The sequence below is a fragment of the Phocoena sinus genome, chromosome 13, assembly GCF_008692025.1.
Source record: "Phocoena sinus isolate mPhoSin1 chromosome 13, mPhoSin1.pri, whole genome shotgun sequence".
In the NCBI taxonomy this organism is placed as follows: domain Eukaryota; kingdom Metazoa; phylum Chordata; class Mammalia; order Artiodactyla; family Phocoenidae; genus Phocoena; species Phocoena sinus.
In genome coordinates this window covers 45,525,932-45,538,028 of record NC_045775.1, presented here as the reverse complement: position 1 = coordinate 45,538,028, position 12,097 = coordinate 45,525,932, and the positions used below count along the sequence as shown (strand labels likewise).

The 12,097-nt window shown below is 40.6% G+C and overlaps 1 protein-coding gene across 1 annotated transcript in view; it reads right to left on the bottom strand.

Moving 5' to 3' along the window:
- The window catches only part of C13H2orf73 (chromosome 13 C2orf73 homolog), a 33,881-nt gene that overhangs the window by 12,354 nt on the left and 9,430 nt on the right, over positions 1 to 12,097 (bottom strand). Inside the window, exon 3 of the mRNA XM_032652923.1 lies at positions 10,792 to 10,945. Coding sequence (XP_032508814.1) covers positions 10,792 to 10,945 — 154 coding nt within the window. The remainder of the gene's footprint in view (positions 1 to 10,791; positions 10,946 to 12,097) is intronic.

Sequence of the window (12,097 nt, the reverse complement as noted above, 5' to 3'; positions counted from 1 at the left end):
ACTTCTGGAATCTTCTCTTTATAATTATTGTTTTGCAATTTCATAATGATGTATAGGTGTATATCTTTTTTCCCTTCATACTTAGATACACTCAGTAGACCCTTTCAATGGCTCTTCTTTTTTTTTTTTTTTTTTTTTTTTTTTGCGTTACGCGGGCCTCTCACTGCTGTGGCCTCTCCCGTTGCGGAGGACAGGCTCCGGACGCGCAGGCCCAGCGGCCATGGCCCACGGGCCCAGCCGCTCCGCGGCACGCGGGATCCTCCCGGACCGGGGCACGAACCCGTGTCCCCTGCATCGGCAGGCGGACTCTCAACCACTGCGCCACCAGGGAAGCCCATCAATGGCTCTTCTTTATGTTGGGAAACTATCTTCCTATTATTTTTCTAGAGGCTGTGTAGAGTACTGGTTATTTTTACAGGTACTAGAGTCAGACTAAGTTCAAACACCAATTATTTGCTGTGTAGCCTTGGGCAAATTATTTAAACTCTGTGCTTGCTTTCTCATCTGAAAAATGAAGAGTATTAATAGTATTACTATACTATTATATGCCAGAGGGTTGGTGTGGGAATTGAATGAGTAAACATTTAGAAAGTTCCATAAAGTACGTGGCAAATAGTATATGCTTAATAGATGTTATGTGTGGATATAATTATCTCGCCTTCATTTTTACTCTTTTCTGGAGCTCCAGAAAAGTTGGACCTCCAAGACTGATTCTCCATTTTGCTTTTATACTCTCATATTTTCTAAGGTTTTGTGTGTTGTTGTTTTATGTTCTGTGATATTTCCTTGATTTTATCCTCCAGACCTAAAAAAAATATAATTTGGCATAATTCTAATCTTTGGTTGTCCATTCATAAATTAAGAATAGGATAGGAGACCGGTTTGAAATACTAAAGTAACTAGTGTGGTAGTTGACATCTAGCTGAGACAATGGGCTCTAGCATTCTTAATGTTGGGAGAGGGTAGCGTGCTCATGACTGGAGCAGTTATTTAAGAAACAGACTTTCAAATAACCCTCTGATTCTCCCCTCCCCCGTTTCTGTTATGCTTTGTCTGCTGACTGAGCCTGCAGATACTTTTGTTTTTTTTCAGGCAGAATGGCTCTTCACTGCATCTCCTTCTGTATATTCTAGGCTATTGCTTCTTTGCTCTTTTTTTATCTGTCAACAGTCTTCCATTCCTTCTCAAAATCCAGAAAGCTCTTCCTTCCATTCTTTTCACCTTTATGGGTCCTTTATGGGTTGACTGCTTTGCTATCATTCAATAGGGTCTTGGGAGGCAGGGGATTTAGATGTTTGTGCTCAGTCTACCATCTTGAATCAGAATTGGAAACTTTATTACCTTTCTAAAAGAGATGCCATTGTTATAGACTATCTAATAGTTGGCCCTCCCTATTAACTACCACCCTTGAGGTAGAAATCATGTTAAATATGACCATTTTCTAATATCCTGACCTTCAATCTAGCTTCCCTTTGTATCCTTAACTAGACTGGCCAATCACAGAGGCCAGAAGGCTAAAACTGAGGGACTGTTGACGTCTAAAAGTAATCCTTCGCTGCCTACTGTCGTGTTCAGAAAATTTGATGTTTATCTCGTGAACTTTTGTGTGGGGTGAGAACAGAGCGGGTATTCAATAAATCCATTTTTGTTTGAACTTGATCCTGCACTTCTTTAAGACTTGCTAAAAATTCTACTCCTGCGGTAGAGATGAGTAGTACTGGGTTAAGAAACAGATACAACTTGAATAAATGTGAAAGACCTAGATTATTATAATGACATTGTCAGGTAAAACAAATTTTAGATCTCAAAATGTATGAATACTGTATAGAACAGTATTTCCTAAATTATGTTTTGTGGGATACCAGTCATGTGAGATGATCTGAAAAAAGGTAAAGTTGTCAATATTGGGAAAACATAGCATTCTTTATCCCTCTTCTTGGAAATTCATTATGCTTATGCTTAGAATAAGGGTTTTAAGAGTTCTGTAGTAAAAAAAAAAAAAAAAAACCACAAAACTGTTTAACTTTATAAATTCAGTTTTTCCAAAACTTATTTGACTTCCCCTGTTTTTTTGAGCAGTAGCTATAAACATCATAAAAACTAGTGCCCCTCATCAGAAAATCTACAAACAACAAATGCTGGAGAGGGTGTGGAGAAAAGGGAACCCTCTTCACTGTTGGTGGGAATGTAAATTGATACAGCCACTATAGAGAACAGTATAGAGGTTCCTTAAAAAACTAAAATTGAATTACCATATGACCCAGCAATCCCACTACTGGGCATATACCCAGAGAAAACCATAATTCAAAAAGACACATGTACCCCAATGTTCATTGCAGCACTGTTTACAATAGCCAGGTCATGGAAGCAACCTAAATGCCCATTGACAGACGAGTGGATAAAGAAGATGTGGTAGATATATACAATGAAAGATTACTCAGCCATAAAAGGGAACGAAATTGGGTCATTTGTAGAGACGTGGATGGATCTAGAGACTGTCATACAGAGCGAAGTAAGTCAGAAAGAGAAAAACAAATACTGTATATTAACACATATATGTGGAACCTAGAAAAATGGCACAGATGAACCGGTTTGCAGGGCAGAAATAGAGACACAGATGTAGAGAACAAATGTATGGACACCAAGCGGGGAAAGCGGGGTGATGGTGGTGGTGGTGGTGGTGGGATGAACTGGGAGATTGGGATTGACATGTATACACTAATATGTATAAAATAGATAACTAATAATAACCTGTATAAAAAAATAAATAAAATTCAAAAACAAACAACAAAAACCAGCGCCCCTCCATGCACACTTTGAAAAATACTGCTCTATAGTGTTGCCTAACAGTTATAATTTTTAAAGTTTGCTGGCAATAATGAGCAGAATGCTACTAAATTTCTGACTTGGAAGCTGGTGTTATCAATGAACATTACAATTTTTATTACGTTGTATTAAACATTTGGAGCTAAGTTATCCACTAGGAAGGGATAAGGAACAAACTTGTCAAGGGCTGCACTTGCTGCATGTATATTTTCAACTCCTGTAGAGGACTAATTTTCCCAGGAGGTGCAAGCACGTATAATACATCTTAATTTTTTTTTTTTTTTTTAAACATCTTTATTGGGGTATAATTGCTTTACAATGGTGTGTTAGTTTCTGCTTTATAACAAAGTGAATCAGCTATACATATACATATGTTCCCATATGTCTTCCCTCTTGCGTCTCCCTCCCTCCCACTCTCCCCATCCCACCCTCCAGGCTGTCACAAAGCACCGAGCTAATATCCCTGTGCCTTGCGGCTGCTTTCCCCCAGCTATCTACCTTACTACGTTTGTTAGTGTGTATATGTCCATGACTCTCTCGCGCCCTGTCAAAACTCACCCTTCCCCCTCCCCATATCCTTAAGTCCGTTCTCCAGTAGGTCTGCGTCTTTATTCCTATCTTACCCCTAGGTTCTTCATGACATTTTTTTCCCTTAAATTCCATATATATGTGTTAGCATACGGTATTTGTCTTTTTCTTTCTGACTTACTTCACTCTGTATGACAGACTCTAGGTCTATCCATCTCATTACAAATAGCTCAATTTCATTTCTTTTTAAGGCTGAGTAATATTCCATTGTGTATATGTGCCACATCTTCTTTATCCATTCATCCGATGATGGGCGCTTAGGTTGTTTCCATGTCCTGGCTATTGTAAATAGAGCTGCAATGAACATTTTGGTACATGACTCTTTTTGAATTTTGGTTTTCTCAGGGTATATGCCAAGTAGTGGGATTGCTGGGTCATATGGTAATTCTATTTGTAGTTTTTTAAGGAACCTCCATACTGTTCTCCACAGTGGCTGAACCAATTCACATTCCCACCAGCAGTGCAAGAGTGTCCCCTTTTCTCCACACCCTCTCCAGCATTTATTGTTTCTACATTTTTTGATGATGGCCATTCTGACTGGTGTGAGATGATATCTCATTGTAGTTTTGATTTGCATTTCTCTAATGATTAATGATGTTGAGCATTCTTTCATGTGTTTGTTGGCATTCTGTATATCTTCTTTGGAGAAATGTCTATTTAGGTCTTCTGCCCATTTTTGGATGGGGTTGTTTGTTTTTTTGTTATTGAGCTGCATGAGCTGCTTGTAAATTTTGGAGATTAATCCTTTGTCAGTTGCTTCATTTGCAAATGTTTTCTCCCATTCTGAGGGTTGTCTTTTGGTCTTGGTTATGGTTTCCTTTGCTGTGCAAAAGCTTTGAAGTTTCATTAGGTCCCATTTGTTTATTTTTGTTTTTATTTCCATTACTCTAGGAGGTGGGTCAGAAAGGATCTTGCTGTGATTTATGTCATAGAGTGTTCTTCCTATGTTTTCTTCTAAGAGTTTGATAGTTTCTGGCCTTACATTTCGGTCTTTAATCCATTTTGAGCTTATTTTTGTGTATGGTGTTAGGGAGTGATCTAATCTCATACTTTTACATGTACCTGTCCAGTTTTCCCAGCACCATTTATTGAAGAGGCTGTCCTTTCTCCACTGTACATTCCTGCCTCCTTTATCAAAGATAAGGTGTCCATATGTGCGTGGGTTTATCTCTGGGCTTTCTATCCTGTTCCACTGATCTATCTTTCTGTTTTTGTACCAGTACCATACTGTCTTGATTACTGTTGCTTTGTAATATAGTCTAAAGTCAGGGAGCCTTATTCCTCCAGCTTCTTTTTTCGTTCTCAAGATTGCTTTGGCTATTCGGGGTCTTTTGTGTTTCCATACAAATTGTGAAATTTTTTGTTCTAGTTCTGTGAAAAATGCCAGTGGTAGTTTGATAGGGATTGCATTGAATCTGTAGATTGCTTTGGGTAGTAGAGTCATTTTCACAATGTTGATTCTTCCCATCCAAGAACATGGTATATCTCTCCATCTATTTGTGTCATCTTTAATTTCTTTCATCAGTGTCTTATAATTTTCTGCATACAGGTCTTTCGTATCCTTAGGTAGGTTTATTCCTAGATATTTTATTCTTTTTGTTGCAATGGTAAATGGGAGTGTTTTCTTGATTTCACTTTCAGATTTTTCATCATTAGTATATAGGAATGCCAGAGATTTCTGTGCGTTAATTTTGTATCCTGCTACTTTACCAAATTCATTGATTAGCTCTAGTAGTTTTCTGGTAGCATCTTTAGGATTCTCTATGTATAGTATCATGTCATCTGCAAACAGTGACAGCTTTACTTCTTCTTTTCTGATTTGGATTCCTTTTATTTCCTTTTCTTCTCTGATTGCTGTGGCTAAAACTTCCAAAACTATGTTGAATAAGAGTGGTGAGAGTGGGCAACCTTGTCTTGTTCCTGATCTTAGTGGAAATGCTTTCAGTTTTTCACCATTGAGGATGATGTTTGCTGTGGGCTTGTCATATATGGCTTTTATTATGTTTAGGAAAGTTCCCTCTATGCCTACTTTCTGGAGGGTTTTTATCATAAATGGGTGTTGAATTTTGTCGAAAGCTTTCTCTGCATCTATTGAGATGATCATATGGTTTTTCTCCTTCAATTTGTTAATATGGTTTATCACATTGATAGATTTGCGTATATTGAAGAATCCTTGCATTCCTGGAATAAACCCCACTTGATCATGGTGTATGATCCTTTTAATGTGCTGTTGGATTCTGTTTGCTAGTATTTTGTTGAGGATTTTTGCATCTATGTTCATCAGTGATATTGGCCTGTAGTTTTCTTTCTTTGTGACATCCTTGTCTGGTTTTGGTATCAAGGTGATGGTGGCTTCGTAGAAGGAATTTGGGAGTGTTCCTCCCTCTGCTATATTTTGGAAGAGTTTGAGAAGGATAGGTGTTAGCTCTTCTCTAAACGTTTGATAGAATTCACCTGTGAAGCCATCTGGTCCTGGGCTTTTGTTTGTTGGAAGGTTTTTAATCACAGTTTCAATTTCAGTGCTTGTGATTGGTCTGTTCATATTTTCTATTTCTTCCTGATTCAGTCTTGGCAGGTTGTGCATTTCTAAGAATTTGTCCATTTCTTCCAGATTGTCCATTTTATTGGCATAGAGTTGCTTGTAGTAATCTCTCATGATTGTTTTTATTTCTGCAGTGTCAGTTGTTACTTCTCCTTTTTCATTTCTAATTCTATTGATTTGAGTCTTCTCCCTTTTTTTCTTGATGAGTCTGGCTAGTGGTTTATCTATTTTGTCTATCTTCTCAAAGAACCAGCTTTTAGTTTTATTGATCTTTGCTATTGTTTCCTTCATTTCTTTTTCATTTATTTCTGATCTGATTTTTATGATTTCTTTCCTTCTGCTAGCTTTGGGGTTTTTTTGTTCTTCTTTCTCTAATTGCTTGAGGTGCAAGGTTAGGTTGTTTATTCGAGATGTTTCCTGCTTCTTAAGGTGGGCTTGTATTGCTATAAACTTCCCTCTTAGAACTGCTTTTGCTGCATCCCATAGGTTTTGGGTCGTTGTGTCTCCATTGTCATTTGTTTCTAGGTATTTTTTTATTTCCTCTTTGATTTCTTCAGTGATCACTTCATTATTAAGTAGTGTATTGTTTAGCCTCCATGTGTTTGTATTTTTTAAAGATCTTTTCCTGTAATTGATATCTAGTCTCATGGCGTTGTGGTCGGAAAAGATACTTGATACAATTTCAGTTTTCTTAAATTTACCAAGGCTTGATTTGTGACCCAAGATATGATCTATCCTGGAGAATGTTCCATGAGCACTTGAGAAAAATGTGTATTCTGTTGTTTTTGGATGGAGTGTCCTATAAATATCAATTAAGTCCATCTTGTTTAATGTATCATTTAAAGCTTGTGTTTCCTTATTTATTTTCATTTTGGATGATCTGTCCATGGGTGAAAGTGGGGTGTTAAAGTCCCCTACTATGAATGTGTTACTGTTGATCTCCCCTTTTATGGTTGTTAGTATTTGCCTTATGTATTGAGGTGCTCCTATGTTGGGTGCATAAATATTTACAATTGTTATATCTTCTTCTTGGATCGATCCCTTGATCATTATGTAGTGTCCTTCTTTGTCCCTTTTAATAGTCCTTATTTTAAAGTCTATTTTGTCTGATATGAGAATTGCTACTCCAGCTTTCTTTTGGTTTCCATTTGCATGGAATATCTTTTTCCATCCCCTTACTTTCAGTCTGTATGTGTCTCTAGGTCTGAAGTGGGTCTCTTGTAGACAGCATATATAAGGGTCTTGTTTTTGTATCCATTCAGCCAATCTGTGTCTTTTGGTGGGAGCATTTAGTCCATTTACATTTAAGGTAATTATCGATATGTATGTTCCTATTTCCATTTTATATATTGTTTTGGGTTCGCTACTATAGGTCATTTCCTTCTCTTGTGTTTCGTGTCTAGAGAAGTTCCTTTAGCATTTGTTGTAAAGCTGGTTTGGTGCTGAACTCTCTCAGCTTTTGCTTGTCTGTAAAGGTTTTAATTTCTCCATCAAATGTGAATGAGATCCTTGCTGGGTAGAGTAGTCTTGGTTGCAGGCTATTCTCCTTCATCACTTTCAGTATGTCCTGCCACTCCCTTCTGGCTTGTAGGGTTTCTGCTGAGAGATCAGCTGTTAACCTTATGGGGATTCCCTTGTGTGTTATTTGTTGTTTTTCCCTTGCTGCTTTTAATATGCTTTCTTTGTATTTAATTTTTGACAGTTTGATTAATATGTGTCTTGGCGTGTTTCTCCTTGTATTTATCCTGTATGGGACCCTCTGTGCTTCCTGGACTTGATTAACTATTTCCTTTCCCATATTAGGGAAGTTTTCAACTATAATCTCTTCAAATATTTTCTCAGTCCCTTTCTTTCTTTCTTCTTCTTCTGGAACCCCTATAATTCGAATGTTGGTGCGTTTCATGTTGTCCCAGAGGTCTCTGAGACTGTCCTCAGTTCTTTTCATTCTTTTTTCTTTATTCTGCTCTGCAGTAGTTATTTCCACTACTTTATCTTCCAGGTCACTTATCCGTTCTTCTGCCTCAGTTATTCTGCTATTGATCCTATCTAGAGTGATTTTAATTTCATTTATTGCATTGTTCATCATTGCTTGTTTCATCTTTAGTTCTTGTAGGTCCTTGTTAACTGTTTCTTGCATTTTGTCCATTCTACTTCCAAGATTTCGGATCATCCTTACTATCATTATTCTGAATTCTTTTTCAGGTAGATTGCCTATTTCCTCTTCATTTGTTAGGTCTGGTGGGTTTTTATCTTGCTCCTTGATCTGCTGTGTGTTTTTCTGTCTTCTCATTTTGCTTATCTTACTGTGTTTGGGGTCTCCTTTTTGCAGGCTGCACTTTCGTAGTTCCCGTTGTTTTTGATGTCTGTCTCCAGTGGCTAAGGTTGTTTCAGTGGGTTGTGTAGGCTTCCTGGTGGAGGGGACTAGTGCCTGTGTTGTGGTGGATGAGGCTGGATCTTGTCTCTCTAGTGGGCAGGTTCACGTCTGGTGGTGTGTTTTGGGGTGTCTGTGGCCTTATTATGATTTTAGGCAGCCTCTCTGCTAATGGGTGGGGTTGTGTTCCTGTTTTGCTAGTTGTTTGGCATAGGTTGTCCAGCACTGTGGCTTGCTGGTCGTTGAGTGAAGCTGGGTGCTGGTGTTAAGATGGAGGTCTCTGGGATATTTCCACCGTTTAATATTATGTGGAGCTGGGAGGTCTCTTGTTGACCAGTGTCCTGAAGTTGGCTCTCCTACCTCAGAGGCAGAGCCCTGACTCCTGGCTGGAGCACCAAGAGCCTTTCATCCACACAGCTCAGAATAAAAGGGAGAAAAAGTAGGGAGAATTAGTAGAAGTATGAGTAAAGAAAGAAGGAAAGGAGGAAAGGAAGGAAGGAAGAAAGAAGCAAAGAAGAAAGGAGGGAGGGAGGGAGGGAGGGAGGAAGGAAGGAGGGAAAGAAGGAAAAAAGACAGAAAGAAAGATGATACAGTAAAAATAAAATAAAGTATAATATAGTTATTGAATTAAAAAATATTTAGAAAAAAAAAAAGGGACGGATAGAACCTTAGGACAAATGTTGGAAGCAAAGCTATACAGAGAAAATCTTACACAGAAGCATACACATACACCTTCACAAAAAGAGGTAAAGGGGGAAAAATCATAAATCCTGCTCCCTGAGACCACCTCCTCAATTTGGGGTGATTCGTTGTCTAAAGGAGGGAAGGAAGGAAGGAAAGAAAGAAAGAACGAAGGTAAAGTATAATAAAGTTATTACAATTAAACTTAATTATTAAGAAAAAGAATTTTTAAAAAAAAGTCATGGACGGATAGAGCCCTAGGACAAATGGTGGAAGCAGGAGTATACAGACAAGATCTCACACAGAAGCATACACGTACACATTCACAAAAAGAGGAAAAGGGAAAAAAATCATAGATCTCGCTCCTAAATTCCACCTCTTCAATTTGGGATCATTCCTTGTCTATTCAGGTATTCCACAGATGCAGGGTATATCAAGTTGATTGTGGAGCTTTAATCCGCTGCTTCTGTGGCTGCTGGGAGAGATTTCCCTTTCTCTTCTTTGTTCTCACAGCTCACAGGAGCTCAGCTTTGGATTTGGCCCTGCCTCTGCGTGTAGGTCGCTGGAGGGCGTCTGTTTTTTTCGCTCAGACAGGACGGGGTTAAAGGAGCCGCTGATTCGGGGCCTCCGGCTCACTCAGGCCGGGGGTTGGGGGATGGGGGTAGGAGGGGCACTACGTGCGGGGCGGGCCTGCGGCTGCAGAGGCAGCGTGATGTTGCGGCAGAGGCCGGCGTGATGTTGCACCAGCCTGAGACCCGCCGTGCGTACTCCCGGGGAAGTTGTCCCTGGATCCCGGGAACCTGGCAGTGGCGGGCTGCACAGGCTCCGCGGAAGAGGGGTGTGGAGAGTGACCTGTGCTCGCACACAGGCCCCTTGGTGGCGGCAGCAGCAGCCTTAGCGTCTCCCGCCCGTCTCTGGGGTCCGCGGTTTTAGCCGCGGCTCGCGCCCGTCTCTGGGGTTTGCGCTTTCAGCCGCGGCTCGCGCCCGTCTCGGGGGCTCGCGCTCTCAGCCGCGGCTCGCGCCCGTCTCTGGGGTTCGCGCTTTTAGCCGCGGCTCGCGCCCGTCTCTGGAGTTCCTTTAAGCAGCGCTCTTAAACCCCTCTCCTCGCGCACCAGGAAACAAAGAGGGAAGAAAAAGTCTCTTGCCTCTTCGGCCGGTGCAGGCTTTTCCCCGAACTCCCTCCCGGCTAGTCGTGGTGCACTAACCCCTTCAGGCTATGTTCAAGCCGCCAACCCCAGTCCTCTCCCTGAGCTCCGTCCAAAACCAAAACCCGAGCCTTAGCTCGCAGCCCCGCCCGCCCCGGCGGGTGAGCAGACAAGCCACTCGGGCTGGTGAGTGCCGGTCAGCACCGATCGTCTGTGCAGGAATCTCCCCGCTTTGCCCTCCGCACCCGTCGCTATGCACTACTCCGCGGTCCCGAAACTCCCCCCTCTGCCTCCCGCAGTCTCCGCCCGCGGAGGGGCTTCCTAGTGTGTGGAAACTTTTCCTCCTTCACAGCTCCCTCCCACTGGTGCAGGTGCCGTCCTTATTCTTTTGTCTCTGTTTTTTCTTTTGCCCTACCCAGTTACGTGGGGAGTTTCTTGCCTTTTGGGAGGTCTGAGGTCTTCTGCCAGCCTTCAGTAGGAGTTCTGTAGGAGTTGTTCCACGTGTGGATGTATTTCTGGTGTATCCGTGGGGAGGAAGGCGATCTCCGCGTCTTACTCTTCCGCCATCTTCAAGGTCTCTTCAATACATCTTAATTTGATAGCAGTAACCTGAGACAGTGGAGAACTGCTAACCTTACCTATTCCATAAGAAGGCTTTTGCAACTTGCTGTATTTGACTGGAGAAACAAATGGACATGTTGGTTTTTTAAAGTCACTCCTCTGGGTGCTCTTAGTGTCATAAGGTGGTTGGAAGGGATTTTCCATTCCTTTACCATGTGACCACCAGTCACCCTTCATGGAAAAGAAAAATGGAAACACAAAATTGGATACTGTAGGACATTTTCATTTTCATGTGTTTGATGATCAGTAATTTGATTCAACAAGTTATTGGATTTTCTAGTACTAAAATAGAGTTCTGAAATCTAGGACTAAATATATTTTCATAAAGACTGTATTTCCTAAGAGGCACCTAAAAATGTATTATCATATAATTTTAGCTAAAATACAGATGCTAATTTCTTTTTTTTTTTTTTTTTTTTTGTGGTACGCGGGCCTCTCACAGTTGTGGCCTCTCCCGTCGCGGAGCACAGGCTCCGTACACGCAGGCTCAGCGGCCATGGCTCACGGGCCCAGCCGCTCCGCGGCATGTGGGATCTTCCCGGCCGGGGCACGAACCCGCATCCCCTGCATTGGCAGGCGGACTCTCAACCACTGCACCACCAGGGAAGCCCCAGATGCTAATTTCTTAAACTACCTTCTATCAACAGATGGAATGGTAAAAATCAACAAAATAGTTATGTTTCTATGTTTTGTACTACCATTTATATATATATATATATGCATATATACACACGTATGCATATAGTAAACATGATTTAATCTAAAACTTATATTCTATACTTTTCATTATGGCAATACAAATAATGTATTGTCGTCTAAGATGGTGGTTTTCAAAGTTTTTAGTCCATGACCCACACCATGAAATACATTTTATGTCATGCAAGAGTACCCACTGCATACATATACATAAAACGAGAGGTTTCACAAAACAATACTTATTCTTACTACATGCAGTGCACTTGGCTATTTTTCTATTATATTACTTTTCTATTTCATCTCATAATGCTGGTTGCAGTCCACATTTATTTATAACTCACTAATGATTCAGTTTGAGAAACTTTGTTCTAAGCAGAAATGTCTCCAGCGTTACTGAATTTCTGATAATAAAACCTGAACTAAGTATGCAGGAAATGAAGACTCTTCATTAGCACGTTTGATCTCTTAGAAGTTCAGAAAGCAGTGAGGTGAATTGTTACTCAACTTAGTACTGACTAAAAAAATTTTTTTAATCTGGTTGATCAGGTAGAAGAGAACCTTGGGAAAAGGGAACTTGACACCTCAGAGTCCTTGGATCTTAGAGAATGAAAGTAACCTTGGGTATGT